At 41.9% G+C, this 23,046-nt stretch overlaps 1 protein-coding gene and 1 pseudogene across 1 annotated transcript in view; one reads left to right on the plus strand and one right to left on the minus strand.

Moving 5' to 3' along the window:
- Window positions 1-1,145: 1,145 nt before the first annotated feature.
- PDGFRL (platelet derived growth factor receptor like) overlaps window positions 1,146-23,046 on the plus strand; it is a 65,344-nt gene continuing 43,443 nt past the window's right edge. Inside the window, exons 1-2 of the mRNA XM_038560273.1 lie at window positions 1,146-1,269; window positions 17,157-17,454. Of these exons, the coding sequence (XP_038416201.1) occupies window positions 1,215-1,269; window positions 17,157-17,454 (353 nt within the window). The 5' untranslated portion in view covers window positions 1,146-1,214. The remainder of the gene's footprint in view (window positions 1,270-17,156; window positions 17,455-23,046) is intronic.
- On the minus strand, window positions 1,299-11,251 carry LOC106559861 (annotated as a pseudogene).

A 23,046-nucleotide genomic window follows, 5' to 3' on the forward strand; every position in this document is an offset into this window, starting at 1 on the left:
ATGGGACTCGATTCCGGGTCTCCAGGATCACACCCTGGGCTGAAAGTGGCGCTAAACTGCTGAGCCACCAGGGCTGCCCTCTCCTTTTCCTTTTAATCACCACCTCCTCATGGTTCTATCGAATACAGAAGGGTCCATGCAGCACCATTTAACCTGTCTGGGTTTCCTAACCTGCAGGAGCTGGGCAAGTTTGCTAGAACTGAGGACCCTCCTGAGAGAACACAGATAGTACCTTGAAAAGAAACCCAGAGTGCTGATTTGGACTCAGAAGGAAAGATGTGTTTGTACATGTTGGGGACCAGGGGGCCCTGATGGTGTTACTTGGAACTGCTTTCTGGCACAGTCCCTCCTCACACCTGAGTGTCACACAGGGCAGTGGGATTTCTTTCTTCCTTTCTTTTCTTTCTTTCTTTTCTTTCTTTTCATTCTTTTCTTTCTTTCTTTTCTTTCCTTTCTTTTTTAGGGGGGACTTCTGAATAAAAAGGACCAAGTCATTTCTCCAAACATGTGTGTGCTGGGGTCCTGAGGAAGCAGCTGGCCTGCGTGGGTCCCTCTGCTGGAAGGCCAGCCTCCCCCTCTGGGAGCCCCAGAGTTCTAGCATCCCCGTGGCCGTGGCCGGGGAGATGCCGGGGTCCAGCAGGAACAGAGCCGGGTGCAGAGCCCATCTCTGGCCACACACACAGGAACAGTAAGAAACAGCTGAGGGCCACGGCCTTGCTAGTGAGCGCGAAAAAATCGAAATATTTCGAGGGCGCTTTCCACAGAGCATTACGGCTCTGCCCGAGCGACAGGGGGGAAGAGCGCTGGTGATAGTTGGACAATTACGGCTACATACGACCCCATCGGGACCTGCAGGGCTTACACTGAGCCTCGCCAACGTTTTGAACTCGGTAAAACCCTCAGGGGGAGAAATTCAAGGGGGGACGGGCCGTCCCCGCCGTCCTGTTCTCTGCGCACCAAAGCGCCTCTCCCCGCTGGCCCGCCAGGGGGCAGGAGAGGTCACGGTACAGGTTTTTTTTTTTTTTTTTTTTTTTTTTAAAGAAAGAGAAAGACCAGAAAAACTAAAGTTTTCCCCCAAACTGGTTTCCACTTCATGAAACCGAATCCTCCGGCTGCGGCGCCCGCCCCGCCCCGCCCCGCCCCTCGCCCGCCGCCCCCCCCCCTGCGCCCCTGCCCGGGCCCTGCGCCTCTGCCCGCGCGCCGCGGCCCCCAAGATGAACGTGTGGCTGCTGCTCGGTCTTCTGCTCGTGCACGAAGCGCTGGAGGATGGTGAGCGACCCCGGGGGGGCGGGGGGGGGCTACCCAGCTTGTGCCCGCACTGAGCCCGGCTCCCCAACCAGGATGCTCCCGCGGCCAAGTCCTCCAGCCAGCTCTTCCCGGAACTTTTGACCCTGCCCTGTGCACCTGCCTCTTCCTAACCTCCCTCTCTCCACCTCCCCGGGGCTCCCCTGGGCGGCGACCCCGACCCCGACCCTGGGGGTCCCCACTAGGGCCGCCCCCGCGCTCCCGGAAAGCCCTTGGCGGGCCGAGCGAGCATCCCCCGCAGCGCCTGGGCCCGCCGCGAGTGTCAACGTGTCCTGGGAGGCGGCGGCGGGAGCGGGGCTCGCCTCCACCCTGCGCGGGTGGCCTCCCCGGGGCTCCTTCCGAGGGCGGGTGCCACCCAAGCAAGCCGTCGCCGATGCTTTGGCAAGATTTGAAGCCTCCTCCTCCTCCTCCCTCCTCCTCCCAGCTGCAGTCTTTGATTTGTTTCCTATACCACCTTGGGCTTCAATCCTGCAAGATCTACCTAAATCTCGGACCAGATATTCTATGTATTAAACCCCAAAATGAATCAAAACCCTGCAACTGTTAACCCCTCTTAACTGATTGGGGAAAGATGAAGAAAATAATGCATTTTTGTGCAGCATATGGGCGCCCTTGTGCCTCTTTACTTTTTTGAATGTGTGCTTGTCCTGGGTCCATCCTGTTGTTTAGACTCACAACCGCAGGCTCAGGCTTTGGGTGTGTGTATGTGTGTGTGTTGTTCTTGTATCTATATTTTTATATATGACTTTAGCATTTGTTTGGTTCCCCCTCTTTTTATCCAAACAATGTTATTTATTTGTACAGTACATTTGGCGCCTGGGTACATCTTGGTATTCTGGAACCTCCCTCGGAATTCCTCAGCTACAGCCACGATTTTTGCTTAGTTTTGCTTGAAAGCCGCTTCTGCTGTTATGCAATCTCACTCTGGAACCACCTCAACCTGGCTCACATTTTATCCACTATTCCATCCTGAGCAGTTCCTGTATTTCCCGTGAAACTGGAAGCATTCGCACCCCCCCCCCCCAAAACCACATTCTAGTTAGCAAAGTCCAAAATGGTCATGGAGTTTGAAGCTGAGGTGAGGACACTCCAGCCTGGAGACTTGCTGAATCAAGTGTAGGCAGTGCTTCTGCACCAGGAGCAACAGGCACCCTTTCTCCAGAGAGGAGTTGGCATGAGGTCACATTATAAAATGCTCTGTTAAAAGGCTCCTGGCAGGTCCTGGTATATGACTGCTCAAATGAGAGAAATGCAGATTCTGGTATCTTTTTTTTTTTTTCTTTCTTTTTTTTTTTTTTTTTACTAAGGCAGGAGATAGCCAGACAAAATAACTTCAAATAGCCCACTCACTTGGCTGTACAGTTCACCCAAGATACCTCCCTCCAAGCATCAGGAGGCAGGTTCACCCACTGCCTCCCGGATCTTTCCTAGCCAATATGTGTCCAGACCCTGAGGATGATTACAAACATCTGCTTAAATCAATTAGCATCCATTTAAGTCAAATGTAATTTATACCAGCAATAAACCTTTGAGACAATCAGAGAAAACTGAGCACAAACGATATCTTATGAGAAATAATTGATACATTTTAGGTGTGATAATAATACCGTGGCTTTGTTTTCAGAAGTATAGGTATACTAGTTATCAAGAAAATATTGAATATATAATTAGAAAAGTATATCTGCTTCATTAAATTACATAACGGTTTTCCTAAACCCATTAAGAATGTTTGTTTTTGTTTTGTTTCTATTTTGAGTTAACATGCTGCTGGCTGGGCCAGGAACAGGCCAACGAGAGATGCATATACAGAAGCCCTTCCAGCACCAATCTCCGATGGGCAGGCTGGAATATGCTACACCCTGTCCACCCCAAAACACACACTGCATGCATAAGGCCCATGACTCAGCTCATCCTTTTGTTGAGGTTTTTGTTTTTCTGATCATTTCTAGAAAAAAATCTTCTAATAGTAAAAGACTTCCCTGCAAGCACATATTGGTTCTATATCTCTTCTAAGTCAGTGAGGTTTGCCTTGCCTAAACCTAAAATGCTTTATTTACATTTTTAGAACTAGTGTTATTTCTTCTCGTGAAGAGCAGGAGGCAGGAGGGCACGTACTACTCAGGTGGCGTGAAAGTGAGGCATGAAAACAGTTAATAAACAGCCCAAGATCCCACTTAGAGGCAGGCATGACTTATAGCACAGGATTGTCAGCATTTGTATAGGAATAGGTACCACTGTGTTCTTCATGGGGTGCTGCTATTTTTACATAAAAATGTAGAAAACCACAAGCATTTACCAATTTTTCATTATTTACTTAAATAGTTTTAATATATAATATTTATTTACTAAATACATTAAAATGGATTTGTTACTGTTTTGCTGAATTTATCCCAGACCTTTGGTCAAGCTAATGTGATCTTCAGTCTAACGTGGGCTTATTTGGTATCCTGGGAAAGGTTCTCTCTCTGGGAGGACTGCAGAGATTTGTTGTGATGTGAGGGCAAAGCAGTCAGATGTCTAAGGGGTAGAGAAGGAAACACGGCCAGTGATTTTTCAACCAGGACTCTGCAGCATTTTTGTGTCTCAATGTATTCCTTGGAAAAGGAGTGTAAAAATTAGTCCAGAAATCCTTATAATGAAAAAAGAATTGTGAAAATTCTCATCATTTATGGGTGCAAATAATGTTTCTAAGCATGTGGGATCTTGGCTCCTATGTTTGAGATACAAAATAATTTTTGATCTTAAGAGCCAAAAATGAGAAAAATTTGAGGGTAACACAGAGAGACAGGGCAGCGTGCCGGCCAGAGGACTGAGTCCCGAGGATTGATGGACTTCCCTGGACAGGGTTGAAAAGCCCTGACTTTGTGATGCCCGTAATCTAGTGGAGAGGACAGACAGTAGACAAGATGAAATATCAAGAAGTGCTAAGAGGCATGAAGAATCAATAGCCAGGATGTATTAGTTTCCTATGGCCACTGATACAAAGTACCACAAACCAGGTGGCTTAGGACAACGGACATTCACTCTTGCCCAGCTTAGAGATCAGAAATCAGAAATCTATGTGTCAGCAGGATGATGCTGCCTCTGCAACACTGGTGGCTTCTTGCCTCTTCCTGGCTTTTGCTGGTGGCTTATCTGTCCTTGGTGCTCCTGGGCTTCCAGCTATACCACCCCAATGGTCACTTCTGTTGCCACATGGTGGTCTGTCTTCCCCCATTTGTCTTTGCCTTCACATGGCATTTTCCTCTCTCTCTCTCTCTCTCTCTCAAGATTTATTTGAGAGCAAGTAAGCAGGGGGAAGGGGCAGAGGGAGAGAATCTTGAAGCAGCATCCCCTTACCTCCCCACAACCCCACTGAGCACGGAGCCCTACCTGCGGCTTGATCTCACAATCCTGAGATCATGACCTGAGCCATATCAAGAGTCAGATGCTTAACCCACTGAGCCACACGGGCACCCCATGTGTCATTTTTTATAAGGACAGCAGCACATTGGATGGGAGCCTACCTGGTGACTTCATCTTAACTTGGATACAACTGCCGAGATCTATTTCCAAAAAGGTCACACTCAGCTGTACCAGGGAGGTAGGACTTGTGCCCTTTTGGTGGGCACAATTCAATGTGTAACACGGGGTACGAGGATGGAAGGAGCACAGAGGGGAGTGAGAACTTGATTTGGACAGCAGAGTCAGATGCCTGCCTGGAGAGAGCAAGCATGTGCACAGCAGGTGTCACGAAGAGCCAAGGGCACAGGCTGGGGGTGGATGGGAGGTGGGAGGGGCAGCGGCTTCCAGGCAGTCCCGGGCTCAGGGCTGCCAAAGGACCCTTAGGTGGGAGACAGGAAATGGCAAAGCCTAGTAGGCACAGGAAGACTTAGGGCTTTATTCTACACTGCAGGGTCTTGAGCAGAGGAGTGCCCACGATGCGACTGATGTTTTCAAAGGTAGGAGCTCTAGGGAGGAAGTTGGGAGCTTACCCAGGGAATAATTTTAATAGTTTCTGTGCAAAATGGCTTGGTGAGCGCAGCCGCAGTGGATGTAGGCCGTACTTCCTCCAGACAAGGTTCTGCTTCTATTAAGCCAAAAGGATTTGCTGCTGGATTGGATGTGGCCTAGGAGAGAAAGGAAAGAACGATGTGGGACTCTGAGGTTTTTATCCTGAGCAAGCTGGGTGAATAGAGTTGTTATCTATGGGTAAAGAGACGCTGGGGAAGGAGCCAGCCTGAAGGGGCATCCAGAGGTCAGTTTGGACACGTTCAATTTGAGATGCCTACTAGCTTTCCAAGTGGCAGTGCTGAGTAAGTGGCAGACTGTTCAGATCTGGGGTTTAGAGGCAAAGTCAGGACAGGACAAGGCAGCGGCTCTCAGCATATAAATACTGCTCTTACAGGGGGGCTGTGTGAGGCCACTTAAGAGAATGAGTGTCATAAATGATTGAGGTGAGTTGCAAGGATTAAGCCCTTGGGACTCAGGTCAGGCAGGAAAGGAAGATGAGGAAAGGATGCTGAACAGAATTGTCAGCAATGGAGGTAAAAATAAAACAAGCCCCAAGAGAGAGCTCTGTGTATTAGGAGGCAGGAAAATAGAGTGCTTCAAGAAGACAGTGATCATTTCATAACACATACAAATAGCAAATCATTATGTTGAACACCTGAAACTAATATATCAATTATTTTTTTAAAAAAGAGCACAATCTACTCTGTTCTAATGGATATAATAATGTTTCAAAGTAAAGTTTTTGTTATTGAAATATTAACATACAGTATTACAGTATTACATTGATTTCATGGGTACAACATAGTGATCCAACATTTATATCCTTTATGAAATGCTCACCACCATGACTATAGTTACCGCACAAAGTCATTACAATATTATTGACTATATTCCCTAGGCTGTACTTTATATCCCCGGGACTTACTTATTTTATAACTAGAAGCTTGTACCTCATATTCTTCTTCACCTATTTCACCTGTTCCCTGCCCCCACCCGCCCACCCCGGTGTTAGTAACCTGTAGATTATTTCTTGTATCTATGAGTCTGCTTATGTTTTGTTTTAGTTGTTCATTTGTTTTTTAGATTCCACATATAAGTGAAATCTTACAGAATTTTTCTGTCTGATATATTTTGCTTAGTATAATACCCCCTAGGTCCATCCATTTTGTCACAAATGGCAAAATTTCATTTTTTTGTGGCTGAGTACTATTCCGTTGTGTATGTATAACACAGCTTTATCCACTCATCTATCAGAGGACACTTTGGTTTTGCTTCCATATCTTGAGGCTGTTATAAATAATGCTTCAATGGATGTAGAAGTGTATATATATTTTAGGATTTAGTGTTTTAATTTTCTTCAGATAAATGCTCAGAAGTGGAATTGTAGCATCATATAGTATTTCTATTTTTAATATTTTGAGGAACTCACATATTGTTTTCAATAGTGGCTGCACCAATTTACATTTCTACCAGTGGTGCAGGAGGGTTCATTTTCCTCCACATTGTCGCCAATGCTTGTTGTTTCTTATATTGTTGATTTTAGCCATTCTGACAGGTGTGAGGTGATAGCTCACTGTGGTTGTGATTGGTATTTACCTGATGGTTAGTGATGCTGAACAGCTTTTCATGTGTTTGTTGGCCATCTGTATGTCATCTTTGGAAAAATGTCTATTCAGGTTCGGTGCCCATTTTCTAATCAGACTGGTTTTGTGGTGTTGAGTTGCACAACATCTTTATATATTTTGAATATTAATCCTTTTTTTAAATTTTTATTTATTTATTTGTTCGTTTGAGACGGGGTGGGGGGGCACAGGCAGAGGGAGAAGCAGGCTTCATGCAGGGATCCTGATGTGGGACTCAATCCTGTGTCTCCAGGATCACACTCTGGGCTGAAGGCTGCACTAAACCGCTGAGCCACTGGGGCTGCCCTTAATCCTTTTTTAGATACATCATTTGCAAATATCTTCTCCTATTCAGCAGATTGTCTTTGGTTTCCTTCGCTGTGCAAACCTTTTCAGTTTGATGTAGTCTCAATTGTTTGTTTTTTCATTTGTTGCCTTTGCCTATAGAGAGATCAAAAAAATATATTGGTAAGACTAATGTTTAATAAGTTACTGCCTATGTTTTCTTGTATGGTTTCAGGTCTTACATTTAGGTATTTCATCCATTCTGATTTTACATAATGATTTGTATATTGATTTTTGTAAATGGTGTAAGAAAGTGACCCAGTTTTATTCTTTTGCATGTAGCTCTCCAGTTTTCCCAACACTATTGTAGAGACTGTTTTTTCCCCCTTATATATTCTTACTCCCTTGTCATAGATTAATTGACCATAGAAGGGTTTACTGCTGGATTCTTTATTATGTTCCATGGAGCTGTATGTCTGTTTTTGCACCAGTACCACACTGTTTTGATTATTGTAGCTTTGTTGTGTACTTGTAATCTGGGAGCATGATACCTGAAGCTTTGTTCTTCTTTCTCAAGATTGCTTTAACGAGGTCTCTTGTGGTTCCATACAAATTTTAGAATTATTTGTTCTAGTTCTGTGAAAAATGCCATTGATATTTTGATAGGGATAGTATTGAATCTGTAAATTGCTTTGGGTAATATAGACATTTTAGGAATATAAACTCTTATAATCCATGAGCATTTCTTATAATCCATGATCCATTTCTTTATGTCATCTTCATTTTCTTTCATCAGTGTCAGTTTTCAGAATAGATCTTTCACCTTCTTGGTTAAATTTATTCTTAAATATTTTATTCTTGGTGAGGCAAATATAAATGAGATTGTTTTCTTAATTTACTTTCAGCTAGTTTATTATTAGTGTTACAGAAACACAACAAATGTCTGTATGTTAATATTGTATCCTGCAAACAAGTAAATAATCTCTTTTGTCTGAAATAAGTATTGTTACCCCAGGTCTTTTTTTTAAATCTCCATTTGCATGGATACTCTTTTTCTACCCTTTCACTTTTGGTCTATATGTGTGTCTTTAGTACTGAACTGAGTCTCTTATAGTAAGCATAGAGGTGGGTCTTGTTGTTTATATGTTCACTCACCCTATGTCTTTTGATTGGAGCATTTATCAACATTTAAAGTAATTACTGACAGATATATACTTATTCATTGTTTTCTGGTTGCTTTTATAGTTCCTTCATCTCTTGCTCTCTTTTGTGATTCGATGACCTTCTTTAGTGCTATGTTTAGAAATCTTTGTTTTCGTTTTTTTTTTTTTTTTGTAAAACTATTATAGGTTTTTGGTTTCTGGTTACTATGAGGTTAATATAAAACATGCTATGTAGATAGCAATCTATTTTAAGTTAATGATTGCTTAAGTCTGAACACATTCTATAAGCACTACACTACATTTTTACCTTCTCCATGTTTTATGTATGTGACATCATATTACATTATTTTTTGTGTGTATCCATTAAATAATTATTGTAGATATAGTTGATTTTACTACTTTTGTCGTTTAACCTTCCCACTAGCTTCATAGGTGTTTTTGATCTACTCCCTTTACATTTGCTTTTACTGGTGAGAGTTTTTTCTTTCACGATTTTCTTCTTCCACTTATGGCTTTTTCATTTCCTCTTAAAGTCCCTTTACATGTTTCCTGTAAGGCCAATTTAGAGGTAATGAACTCTTTTAACTTTCGTTTGGGAAACTTTCTCTCTTTTTCAGTTTTGAATGATAATCTTGCTGGGGTAGAGTATTCTTGATTGCAGTTTTTTCAGTCCGCATTTGGAATATATTGTACCACTCCCTTCTGGCCTGTGGGGTTTCTGCTCAAAAACCATCTAATAGTCTTTTGGGTGTTCCCTTGTACACAACTAGTTGCTTTTCTCTTGCTGCTTTCAAGTTTCTCTCTTTATCTTTAATTTTTGACATTCAATTACAATTGAATTGAATGTCTTGGTATGGACATCTTTGTGTTTTCTGTTTGTTTTGTTTTTGAAGGGTTTTTTTGTTTAATACATCTGAAAAGAATGCATATACAAAGAATTAAGACATGAGAAAGTATTGGTTCAACACTAATGAATCTACAAGAAATAGGATTTGGGGAAGGGGAAGAAGATTACCTAAATATTTTTTAAAATTGGAAACTGTGACAAAAATAAGTGAATAAAATCCCTATTAACGCTTATGAAGAGTCTTCATAAGACTCCATAATTTTTTTATTAAACTAGAGAGCCTTAACTAGCTACTCTAGGGTTCCTAATATGCAAAACAGAAAAAAGGGGATTCCCCTAACTGGTCCCCATGCTGTTAAATGTTCTCCTCACCCCCTACTCCCCAGCTTATTCATGAAACAGGTCTCCATCCTCCCAACTTAAAAGAGGATGTGTACCATCCCCTAGACATCTGTCTCCTAGCGCCACCTCTCACATTTCTTCTATTTACCAGGTCTTCAGTTGTATTCTAGGAACACCATATCATACACTATTAAGCTGGACATCTATGCTAAGCATATAAGACAATGACAGGGAAAAAATGTTTTTTAATTACATACTCAATCCATTTGATGTATTTCAAAAGATGCAATACTTTTCTTCATTTATCAATGAAAGAAGTTAGAAATTAACTTCAAAAAAAAAATTCAGCAAATGGCAAACAAATTTCCTTGAAAGTCACAGTCACGTATATAGTGCATCCTAGAAAAGAGAAGGGGCAAGACAGGTTCCACCCACTTTCATGAGTTTCATCAAATACTGGACCTACCCAAGGGTGGAGAGAAAAGGCAACTTTCAAAAAGGAATATGTTATTAAATGAGGCATTTACTACTCCTTCCTAAGAGCACTAGGTGGGGAACAAGTTTTCTAAACTAGATCTAGGAAGTGGAATGTGGAATCAATCCATTCTCCTCCCCTTATGGGCTGTCCAATGGTTAATGAATTTAAAAAACATGACTAAATAAAAACAAACCCCCCCCACACACACACTCCCCTGCACCACCAACCCACCCCTGCAAAAAAAAAAAAAAAATAAAAAAGGGAAAAAAAACCCCTAAATGTCCCAGATCATTCTCCAGAGTGAATGGAGCCCAGCAGCAGCTTCAACAACCCAAATTAGTCTGTTACAGAATCATCACAAGCATGCCTTGCTTTTAAACAACAAAAAAAATTTTTTTGAAACAACAGAATAACTAGTAGTAATCACTTTTCTGACAATACACAATTACTCAAATTAACTAGTACTGAGAGGGGGAAGGGGACCATACCTATGGGCCTTGTCTCACATGAATGTGGGTGGGTAGGTGCAGGGCATTTGTCATTATTGCAAAAACAAATTTTAATCTTTAATCTTTAGTTTGATTTAACACTGCTTTTAGTACAATGCTGACACCAGCTGTGTGGAAAGGGCTCTGGAGAGATGTTCATAGTAGCACACACCTGTGGCTTTCTTTGGCTCTAGAGGCTCCAGGGCAGCCAATATTGCTTCATCAAATACATTCTTTAGGCCTTTTGGTACTAGTGCAGAACACTCCACATACTTGATCGCCTTCAGGTCACAGGCCAGCTTTTCAGCAGTCTCTGGAGTGATAGGCTTCTGCTTGTTCTTGGCAAGTTTCTCAGTAGTAGAGGGGTCACCTCGCAGATCAATTTGGGTCCCAACAAGCAAGAAAGGAGTCTTTGGACAGTGGTGAGTTATCTCAGGCACCCACTTTTCCCTCACATTTTCAAATGAGGATGGAGAGACCACTGAAAAACAGACTAGAAATACATCTCTTTGTGGATAACTCAGCAGTCATAATCTATCATAATCCTCTTGCCTGCAGTATCAAAAAGTCCAAGGGCATATGGCTCTTCCACCAATCATAACCATGACTACATAGTTGTCAAAAATAGTCGGTACATACTCTGAGGGAAATTTGTTTGTGTAGGATATCAGGAGACATGTTTTACCAATGGCACCATCACCCACAACAATGTACTTAATTGTCTCCATTGTTGAAACAATTTTGTATCCACTTTAAATATCTCAAATTCGATGATGACCTCAGCTTCTCCCGGTAAGGACATCTTTGGGTTCATCTTATTTGGGGCTTTCTGTGCTTCTTGAATTTGAATGCCTGTTTCCATCCCAAGGTTAGGAATGTTTTTGGCCATTATATATATATTTTAAAGATTTTATTTATTTATTCATGAGACACACACACACACACACACAGGCAGAGACACAGGCAGAGGGAGAAGTAGGCCCCATGCAGGGAGCCTAATGTGGGCCCAATCCCAGGACTCCAGGATCAGGCCCTGGGCTAAAGGCAGGCACTAAGCCGCTGAGCCACCCAGGGATTCCATTGGCCATTATTTTCCAAATAAATTTTCTGTCCTTTTGTCTCTATTCCTTCTGGAAACTCTATAATGCAAATGTTAGTATGCTTAATCTTGTCCTAGAGGTTCCTTAAGCTATTCTCATTTTTTAAAATCTTGTGTTATTTCCAGTACCCTGTCTTCCATATCACTGATCCATTTTTCTGCATTTTCTTATCTGCTATTGATTCCCTTTAGTGTTTTTTTATTTCAGTTATTATATGCTTCATCTCTGATTGATTCTTTTTAATATTTTCTCTCTTTGTTGCAGTTCCCACTGTATTCATCCATTCTTTCCCTGAGTCCAGTGAGCATCTTTATGACCATGACTTTTACCTCTTTAGCAATAGATTGCTTATATATCCATTCTGTTTAATTCTCTATAAGGCTTTGTCTTATTCTTTGTTTGGAACATATTCCTCAGTCTCCTCCTTCTCTGACTCTCTGTGTTTCTATGTTTTAGGTAGATTAGTATATCTTCCAGTCTTGAAGAACATAGTGTCATGTAAATGGCATTCTGTGGGGCCTGGAAGTGCAGTCCTTCTGGGTTGCCAGAATCAGACATTCCAGGGTCACCTTGTGAGGGCTGCATATGCCTTCCTGCTGTGGCTGGGCCACAGCTGCTGTGGGCACACTCTTGGGTGAGACTGGTCATGGGGAAGCCACTTTGGGGTTGCACTGGCCCCGGAAGAGGCCAGCGACCTAGTGCAAGTTGGGCAGGAGCTATCAAAGTAATATCTTTATCCTGTAATAGAAGTATTTATTCTTAGAAATACTTTAAGTAAATGATACTTTAAGAAATGGCAGGAGGGTATTTTGGAGTAGGGTTCTCAAAGGGAGTAAGGAAAGGAAAGCCTCTCATTTTTACATTTTCATTTCCCAGTTTGTCATTTCTTTCCCACCTTCTCAGAATTGTTCTTGGGTTCTTGTATTTTTGTGAGGTATTTCATGAAGAAACAAAAAATTGGAGTAGGGCATGTTCATCAGTTTATATAACTTGCTGGGGAACCCTGAGCTATTCAATAAATTTATAGTGTGGTTATTTTCATGCTACCCTCACATTAGATCAGATCTTCACCCTTAACCATCCATGAGGAAAAAAAAGGCAAACAGCTACAGATCTTTGTATTAATGATTGTATTCGTATCGAGTCCTCATCTGAGCAGCTGTTAGTGATTCTGCTAGTGAATTTGGCTTTTTTTCTTTCTTAACTCATGCAACGTAATTCTCATCTACAGAATTAGGATAATGGTCAGGTCACCTTTGTTAAAGGTTTGATTGGAATCCTCAGTACTGAAGAATTACAATCTTTTGTCCTGCTTACTTCTTGTTTTATAACATTTATTCTTCTTTCTTTCTTTCTTTCTTTTCCTTTCCTTTTATTTTTTTGGCAGGCTTTTGACCAGTGTCTCTTCACTTAGGGATTCTAATGAATGCCTGGAAAAGCATAACCAGTCCTTCCAGGAAGGTTGTACTCTTCTCCCTGGCATCATGTTCTGTTTGATTTGGAACTTCTTGTCAAAGCCTGGGGCATGTCACACAAAGAAACCACTTAGACAAGGGTACTACACATGAGGTTTGTGAAGAAAAAAAAGAAGCAAAGAAACTGTTACAATATGCTAATCTTTAAGTGAATCAAAAGACAATAGCATGAATTGGAGAAGACTCTAGACTTGGCATCCAAGGGTCTGTTTCTTCACTAGCTTCTTAGTAACCTGGGATGAGCTACTTGGCATCTGTGATCTCAATTATTTCCCGTAAATTAGGAAGAAGAATAACTGCTTTACTGCCATCACAAGTTTATCATGGAGATCACCATGAAACATTATCATGAGACAATCACAAAACAGTAAGCAGCACTTAACTAGCACTTACTTAAATGGGTCTGACACTATTCTCAGCATTTTAAATGTATTAACTCATTTAATTCCCACAACAGTCAATGAGATGGTCATTATTACCATATAATTCTCAATTTACAGATGAGCAAACTGAGAGGATAGATAACTTCCCAATGTCACACAACTACTAAGTGGCAGCTAGGTCCTGAAGTCAATAATATTTAATGATTTGTGAATTTTGCCACCTATTTCTCTGTAAAATATACTATACTGCTATAGTCTCAAAAATGCAATGGTAATGGGCTTTCGTTTATCTATAATACAATTTTTTAGTCCTTTGGAAAATAATTTACATAGTTAGGTAGAAAAGTCATATTCCTTAAGAAGTTAGACATGGAATTTGGGAATCACTCAATTTCAGGTCTGTCTGGGTATCTGTGGGACCAGTAGGCTGGCTCTACTAATTTAGTGTCATTGTTATCAAACCGTGGATCCATTCCATTTTCAGGCAGCTGGACAAACTATACAGGTAGACGTGTTGATAGGTCTATTTGGTGAACAAGTCAGATTACTTTGCAGGGATAATACCACATATTTGGATGCATAATATCCAAAATTAAGTAATCTAATGTTCCTGAGTAGCAGAGTCCCACAGGATCTGAGAGCTTAGAAGTCAGGTGAGTTGCACTGGTTGTCTAAATTCCGTAGGATTTACAGACAGTTGTGGTCATTTCTGATAGCTTGGATTCCTGTTACATGATAAAGAAAACACGTCAAATTAGACTTCAACCCAGAGGTCCATGAATCCCATAGGCACAGTGTGATCAAAATGCCTGTGGGGCACAGATGATGGACATTATAATGGTACACTTTAATTTTCTGCCTTGAGTAAAGTACTGTGACTTTGACTCTATTGCAAACTTAAGGCTTCTGTTCACAATAGATGTTGCTGGATTAGTGTATTCATGTTCATCTGACATGTTCCCAATGATTACAGTGCTTCTCCTTCTGGAAGGTTGGGGAAATATGTGCATGTGTGCCACTGCCCACCCTCCTCTGTCCTTAGAACTTCAAGGGTAAATAAGCCAAATGTGCAGGATCAGGAGAAATCTTGGCAAACAGCAGATTCAATGGCAGGCACTGGGGACTCACCTTGGAGACTGGTGCTCAAGAACACGATTCTGTTCCCTGGAAGAACTGAGAAAGTTCAGCAGGGCCCGTGACCCAGAGCAGCCAGAGTAGAGGAAGAATGGGAAATAATAAGGGACTCAGGCCTAGGAAAAGAAGGATCCCAACTGAACCTGAAGTGGTAGAAAAGAGCAGGGCTCAAGGAGCAAGGCATACAAGAAGGCAGCATGTTGAGGTGTTGATGTTGATTGATACTGGGTTCAGAGTGAGATTAGTTCCAGACTCTGGGCTCAGCTGAACTAAAAGTGGAATCTGAATGGCTCCTATTTCAAAGGACAAAGGGCAACATGCAAAAGAAGCCAAATTTATCAGTACACAGTTGAGTCCAGATCAAGTGAACTTTTAGTATATAAGAGTATGTATGGTTCCATGAAATGCTCCCAAACTGCACACACCTGTAACTAGCCCAGATCAAGAGAGAGTGTTCCTGGAATCTCTCCCCATATCCCCTCCTGGTCATCTCACCCATCCAAGGAAAATTACTACCTGACTTCTAACCTCAGGATTCACATATGAAATTTCTAGAAATTGAGTTTCTGATATTTAACAATCAGGAAATCTACATTTCTACCATCCTTTGAGGCATCAGGTCCAGCAACAGCAGGTCATGGCCTTATCAGGCCCACTTGGTTTACTTTGGCCACCTACCTGGTCCACTGGTATAAGAGTTTGCAACACTTACTTTTTTCCATTTTTTTATCCTAATTTCAGTATCTTTGTACTTTTAACCATGCTAAATCTGAAGTATACCACTTATTAGATAAATACATACATCAAAAAGGAAAAGATTTTCTCCTGATTTGTCACTTCTCCCCATTTTATACAAATGCCCTGTAATTCCCTCAATTGGCCAAGATTTGTGTGGCTATCTATTCAAAATATATACAGGATATTTATCTACATATAGTGAAATAAGCACTTGGGAGAAGAGTCAGAAGACCTGAATTCTACTCTCACATTCTGCCACTAACCAACTGTGTGCAACTTACTTAACTTTTCAGTATCTTCTTAATTTTTTAAGTCTACAACATGAGAATTTTACCTAAATGGCCTCTCAGGACCCTATAAGTTTGGACATTTTGTAATTTTGTGGGTATATAATGAGGTTGCCCTTGAGTTCATGCAGACAGATGGGCAAACTGAAACTGCATGGTCTTCTTTTCATTGTTCTTGCTGGATGGACACAAGTCCATGGCTGTACAGGCATGTCGGACATTTCAGGTTTCTGGAGCCCAGAGGCATACTAAGGGAAGGGAAGTGGAAGCGATCTTCCCTGGGTGCAGGCAATAGGGTGAACTCTCTATAGAGAAAGGAAATACAGTAATAAAATGGACCCAAAGTAGGTCAGCTTTTTATCACCCTTTGCCAGCAATTATCAGCAATGTTGGTGATAAAATAATCCCCCAAATCCCCAAATATTTTGTGGGCTAAGTTCTAAACCATTGCTACAGTTACTGTTGAGCTTTTAATAACTTATGTGGAAGCCTTAAATGAGCACAGGTTTGGGACACCTGGGTGGCTCAGTCAGTTACACCAACTCAGTTTTGGCTCACATCATGATCATGGTCTAGGGATGGAGCCCCCTGTTGGGTTCCTCATTCAGCAGGGAGTCTGCTTAAGATTCTGGGATCCCTGGGTGGCGCAGCGGTTTGGCGCCTGCCTTTGGCCCAGGGCGGGATCCTGGAGACCCGGGATCGAATCCCACATCGGGCTCCCGGTGCATGGAGCCTGCTTCTCCCTCTGCCTGTGTCTCTGCCTCATTCTCTCTCTCTCTCTCTGTGACTATCACAAATAAATAAAAATTAAAAAAAAAATAAAAATAAAAAATAAAAAAGATTCTCTCCTTCTGGCCCTCCCCTCACTCGTGTGCGTGCACGCTCTCTCTCTAAATTCTTTAAAAATTTTAAATTAAAAATTAAAACAATTATAAATGAGCACAAGTTTAGGTCCTATTCTTTCCTAAGCTTTGTATGCTGTGTGGATGTTGTCCACTCAGATACACCCAGACTCTGCTGTGCACACTCATTTGGGAGACAGTTCATAGTGGTTTGGCCTATTCTGAGTGTGCTTGTGGTGTAGTTTGTGTCTGCGCTCCCTGGAGGCTACCTATTTCTGCATTTAAACAGTAAATTCAGAATGAGCAATGATAGCCCTGACACTGCAAGGACAGGAAACAGCCTTGAGTAGCTTTGATGCTTCCATTCTCTGTGACCCCTTAGAGACTGTGAGACAGGGTGAATTACAGGAATAGTCTTGTTGTTTGGTAAGTGCAAGTTTTAGTTCATATGTGCAGTATTTTGCTAAATTTGAATAAAATCTTTGAAGCTGAAATGTATTCCCTCTCAGTGACTCATTGTTTTGCAACTAAAGAATGAATTGAGAAAATAAAGATTATTCCTGAAAATAATTTTCATGGATGAGAAGAGTGTCAAAAAGTTACCTGCTTGAGATGTTGAATCCTCTGGTTCATTACTATTTGAGTGCATTGTTCTTTCCTCACATTTGTACTAGTTACTGGCCAGCATCCTCCCAAGAACAAGCATCCAAAGGAGCCGGGAGAGAATAGAATCAAGCCTACCAACAAAAAGGTGAAACCCAAAATTCCTAAAATAAAGGACAGGGATGCAGCTGATGCTCCACCAAAGACACAGTCAATAATGATACATATGATGGATAAAGGCCGCTTCCAGAAACCCGCTGCTACCTTGAGTCTGCCAGCAGGGCAAACTCTAGAGCTTCGATGTAAAGGGAACAAAATTGAATGGAGTTATCCTGCCTATCTTGACACCTTTAAGGACTCTCGCCTCAGGTGAGCATTTATTTATTTATTTTTACTTGTCTTGGTCAAGGGTTTAGTGTTAAATACTGCATTGTTTCTGCCATCTACCACTTCACCTTAATAGCTTATAAAAAATGAAAGCTCAAAGAGCAAAAGCCTTAGATTTTCTTTGACCACTTTAAAAAAAATTATTGCAAATACTCTCCACATGAGTTAAAAGGGTGAAATTTTATAGGAAGCCAAAAGACAAATAATTGAATATGATGTATAGATATTTAAGAATTCATACCGTTAAAAAAAATGAGCCCCATCACCGGTCTCTGTTATTTTTTATGTAATCATAATGAAAACTTGAAATGACCTACTTGGAGATGCCTATAAGCGAGTTGAGGAGAAGCCAATTTAAACTGATTTTGAACTTTTCAACTGCTTCTGGTTTGTGTTTAAGTTTCCTGAATATGTGAGGTTTATGTTCAGAGCTTCAGTTGGTGACAGGACCATATTTGAGTGTCTTCTGGAGGTTGCACGAAAAGTGGCCAAGGTGATGCTTAGGAAAAGTGTTAAAAAGCAAGAACATGGAGCATGCTTCAGTAGGTCCTAGGCGGGGCCCCAGGGCCTTAGGGCTGGGGGTCCAGTGCATCTTTGGGGGTCCCCCAAAATCCCTGAGCCTCCCTTTCCTCATGCACAGAATGAAGGGACTCAGACTGCATGATACCAGGATTCTTTCCAGCCTTTTCTTCATATGACTTAGGAAAAGGAAATGCAGGATATTGTCTATTTGGGATGACTTGACTGGAGTAAGAATGGGGATCTTGGGCATTAAAACTTCTCTGTATTGCTGACAGGTTCATTTTCCACACAAACTCCACCCTCGCACCTCTTCCCCTCCCTCCAGGACACCTGCACCCACTCAGCAGCTCAGATGCTAAACTGGGGAGTATCCCTATCTCCTCCATCTCCCCTCCCAATCCCATATCCTCTCAAACTGTAAACCCGTCTGACCACAGCCCCAGCCAGTGTTGTCCCTCACTCTGATCTTGAAATGCAGCAACGAACCACACCCCTGTCCTCCTGGGCTCCTTGACACTGCGGCTGGACAAAGGTCTTAAAAATGTGGATCTATCCATGCCCTTTCCCTGCTTAATGGGTGAGGCTCCACTGGGGATACAGTCCAGCATCTTCACCTGACCAATGAGACCCTCCCTTAACTCAGAATCTCTCTCGAGTTGCTTCTAATCTCTTGATTAGCATCTGATTTCACTGCCCTGGGCTCCCGGAAGATCATCAAATGTGCCTGGCCCCGTCTTCACCTGGCTAACTTCAGCCTGCCTGCCTGGCTTTCTCCTGGAGGCCGTGTCCCACTCCCGGGGGTGTGCTTTCCAATGGCCCTGGGTACCTTCTCTTTTAATCACTCTTCATACTTATGACTCCTTTTGTTAATCTGCATTTCTCACAGGGCTTACTGGAGTCCTTGGCATTTAGCTTTAGCTATTGAATGATTAGGTAGTCTTCTCCCCTTCTTACACACATACACCTCGGGGAATAAAGAAGTTAAAATATATACAAGTAATATCTCTTCATCTATCTTCCCTTTTGTATTAAGACTCTTTCACATTTTATTCTGAAGATACTCTTCTGGCTTTGGGGGATATAATAGTGTAGAGTTTTCCTTGAGGGATATTGGGTTGGAAGAAGAGTGGTATGTGTGGTGTGTGTATATTAAAGTATGTGCATACGTGCCCTGCTTGGGACAAATCTGGAAAGATTTACTACCGTATACCTTTTAAATGACTTAATTTTTCAAAGTGATATTTACACACTTAAAAAAAAACCAATTAACTCTTTTAACTTATTATGAACAGTTAGTCTTTGATTTACACATAGTATTTTAAATCTACATGATTTGGCTCTTGAAAATACAGTATTTTCTAGAAGTATTTTCTTTTTTTTTTCTAGAAGTATTTTCAAAGTTGTATTAGTCATAGTATGTTTGAAAATATCTTAAGGACTCAAAGTAAAATGCACATGAATCTGAATTGAAGAGAAATATCTGAGAGCTAAAAAAAACCAACTTTGACTTTTTAACATTAAATTGTATTCATTCAAAATACAGTCAGGGCTTTATAAGAAAGTAAAGACAGATGTGAGCCCCCAAGGACTTTACCAAAAAATGTGAAAAATGTGAAAAACATCTAGTCATAACTTTATATCAAACAACAACAAAATCATGATTTATTTGACACCAGAGAATCCACAAATTAACTCTTGACATCTTTCCCAGAACATGGTACCCTTGGATAGAGAGGTATTCATCCTGTGTTTTCTTTCCCTGTGGAATGAGTTCTTACCAGTGTTCTGACAGCTTTGGGTTTGGAAGCTCCCCAGGTGTGCTTCCAACAAACCCAGGTCCCTTTAAGCAATTTTGGTAGATTTCTGAACAAAGTTCACAACGCTGCCAGCTTTGTCCAAATTCAGAAGAGGGAACAGGTTATGGAACAGAGAGGTCAGACAGAGGCATAGTTAGATTCAAATCCTGCCTTTACCACCAACCAGCAAAGCGATCTTTGATCAGTAATTTGCCTAAAAACCCACTTTCCTCATCTGGAATATGGAGATTATATTATCTATTGTAAACACTGCCTGGCCAATGGCAAATGTTCTGCAAATTGCAACTAATTGTTACTAAGCAGTGTATATTTCTTAAGCACAACAATCAAGTGATCTTTTGGGACAGTCAATTCTGATCAAGACTCAAATGTCACACAGCCAATGTAACTTTTAATATAGAGGGTCCACAAAAGATTGTACACCTCTTTCCTTTTTCATTTAATTGATTAATTCTTTACAAACTGGAGCCTAAGTCCATCTTCCCCCATGAAAATGTAAACCTGTAACCATGTTTATTTGATTCATCATCAGATTCCTAGCACCTCCAACAGAGCCTGACATACACCTAAACTAAGGAAATAGATTTTGGTTTCTCCATGGGTTTAACGGTCATATCAGAAGCCAGTTCCTGGTCATGCATTTGTACACTCAACATTCAGAGATAAATACGTGTGTGTACTATACATGTAGGGCAGAGGGTGACAACAAAATGTGAATATATTTTATATCTAGGGTGATATGCCACCTTGGATCCATCCACACTATCTCAGAGCCTGATGTTGCTTCCCATCATGGAGCCATTTTGTTAGCTGACTTACACACACACACACACACACACACACACCTGCCCAGCAATTTCTCCCTCTTTATCCATCTAGTCCCCTTCTGTGCTCATTAGACTCCAGGGTCTGTTGTTTCTACCAACCTCTTGGTAAACCTAAGTAAATTATGTTGCCCTCTGTTTTTTGTTTATTCCTTCTTGGAAATTTCCAACCTGAAATGAACCTGTTCACCCACTTCTTCTTGTCCACACTTGGGCACTGAACACTGATAGAGGAAACCATGCAAGTAGGTGGATGGGTGCCATTAGATTATGATCACTTCACTTGTGTCTGGCAATGCTGGATAGATTTCTCTAGAGAGCTCACTTTTTCTCTCTTTCTAAACCTCTGATCTTTTCCATCTCTCTCACTTTGATCTAATTCATTTCTCACCTAACGTATTGAGAAGTTAGAGCCCTTGAATTGCCTTGACTTCATCTTATCACATCTCTTCCTTCCCTACTCTGACAGTTACAGTGGAGGAAGGGTTTCTCTTCCTAAGGCCAAACTCTGCCTGTGTCCTGGATCTCACCCTTGTATGTTTTCTCAGAAGCCCTGAGATATCAGTTGTTGCCTCCCTCTTTGGCATTGTCAACCTCCCCCTTCTCAATGAGATCTCTCCCTAAAATCCTTCTCCATATTAAGAAACCCCACCAACCTTGGCCCCCATGTGCCCTCCAGCCACCTTCCTCTCTCACCTTCAGAGCCAGGCCCCTTAGAAGAGTCTCTGTCTACCCTCATCATCTTCACTGTCCTCTCCTATCACCCTCCACCTAAAGCACCTGACTCCTGCCCTATTTCACATGCACTTCATCACCAAGGTCAAGGTCATTAAGTACAGTGTTTACTTTCCAGTCACCATGTGACTTGCCCTACCACATCCATTCCACAGAAAAGAACGATCTGCTCTTGGCTTCTACAATGTCATTTTTTGCCAGTTTTCTTCCTGGCTCTTAGGCCTCTCCTTGAAGTTTGCTTTGGCAGCTCTGCATCATCTACTCTCCAAGACATAAAATATTAGTTCCGTGTCTTCTTCTCTTCTCATTACATGCTACCAAATGTCCTCCACTGATCATATGGCACACCTAGATGTTTCTGCTGAGTTCCAGATCTGACTCTCTGGTGGCCTGCTCAACTACCTGAGTCTTTCTCTGAACAGAACCATCTAAAACTGAGCTCATAAGCCTTCTTCACACCCAATGTCCTTCAGTTCAGTGATTAGCACTAATTCTACCCAGTTGCCCTTGGTCAAAGGTCTGGAATCACCTTGGATGCTTACCTTTTACTTCCACATCCAATCAACGACTACCGGATGTCCTGATGATGTCGCTATTTAATTATTTATTGAATCTTCCTTCTTCTTTCCATCATGGAAGCAATGACCCTCGTCTTGTACATGGACTACAGCATAATCTTGTAACTAGCTTTTCTGTACCCAATCTTGAACCTGACCTTAGTCTTCTGCAAGCAGTCAGATCTTTCAGAAGAGCATATCTGGTCCTGCCACCTTTCTGCCTCAAGCCCTTCTACAGAGTAATTCTGTTACTCTTAGAATTGAGTTGAGGGGCACCTGGGTGGCTCAGTTGGTTAAGCATCTGCCTTTGGCTCAGGTCATGATCCCATGGTCCTGGGATCAAGCCCTGTGTAGAGCTCCCTGCTCAGTGGGGAGTCTGCTTCTACCTCTCCTCCTGGGCTCGTGCTCTCTGTCCCTATCTCTGTCTATCAAATAAATAATTCATTTTTTTAAGATTTTATTTAAGTTGAAACTCCTGATACATAATGTGGCCTCTGCCTTCCCCTCCTGTGTTGTTTCACTTTCCTTCTCTTATTCATACTTCAGGCTCTGGGGATTCTTTCTGATGCCTGGATGTTCCAGTCTCCTTCTTGCCTGGGCCTTTGCCCATTTGAGTCTTACTGCTTGTAATGAACATACTGGAAAAGCTGCTCAGCAATCTTCAAACCCAGGCCTGTCCCATCCTTTCAGCCCCCTGCTAGGCTGAGTTACACACCCTCACTGAAACCCTCATCACCAATTGTGCAATCACTGTTTTATGTTTGTGTCCCTGACTTAGCTGTAGGCTTGACAGAGATGATCATAATTATTCATCGATACACTCATGCCCTCCATCAGTATCTCAGTATGAGTATGGTGCGGGGGACTGAGCATAGAGTGGGCCGAATGTCAGGCCTCTCTGGGGTCATGAGGCCTGTAACTCAGGAACAAGTTCATGGAACTTGAGGGATCAAAGGAAGCTTAGTAGTTGTTATGCCTAAGTGCCTCTTTTAAATATTTTTAATTAATTTATTCATGAGAGACAGAGGCAGAGACACAGGCAGAGGGAGAAACAGGCTCCATGCAGGAAGCCCAATGTGGGACTCAACCCCGGGACTCCAGGATCACACCCCAAGTCAA

This window comes from Canis lupus, chromosome 16 (assembly GCF_011100685.1).
Source record: "Canis lupus familiaris isolate Mischka breed German Shepherd chromosome 16, alternate assembly UU_Cfam_GSD_1.0, whole genome shotgun sequence".
NCBI classification, from domain to species: Eukaryota; Metazoa; Chordata; class Mammalia; order Carnivora; family Canidae; genus Canis; species Canis lupus.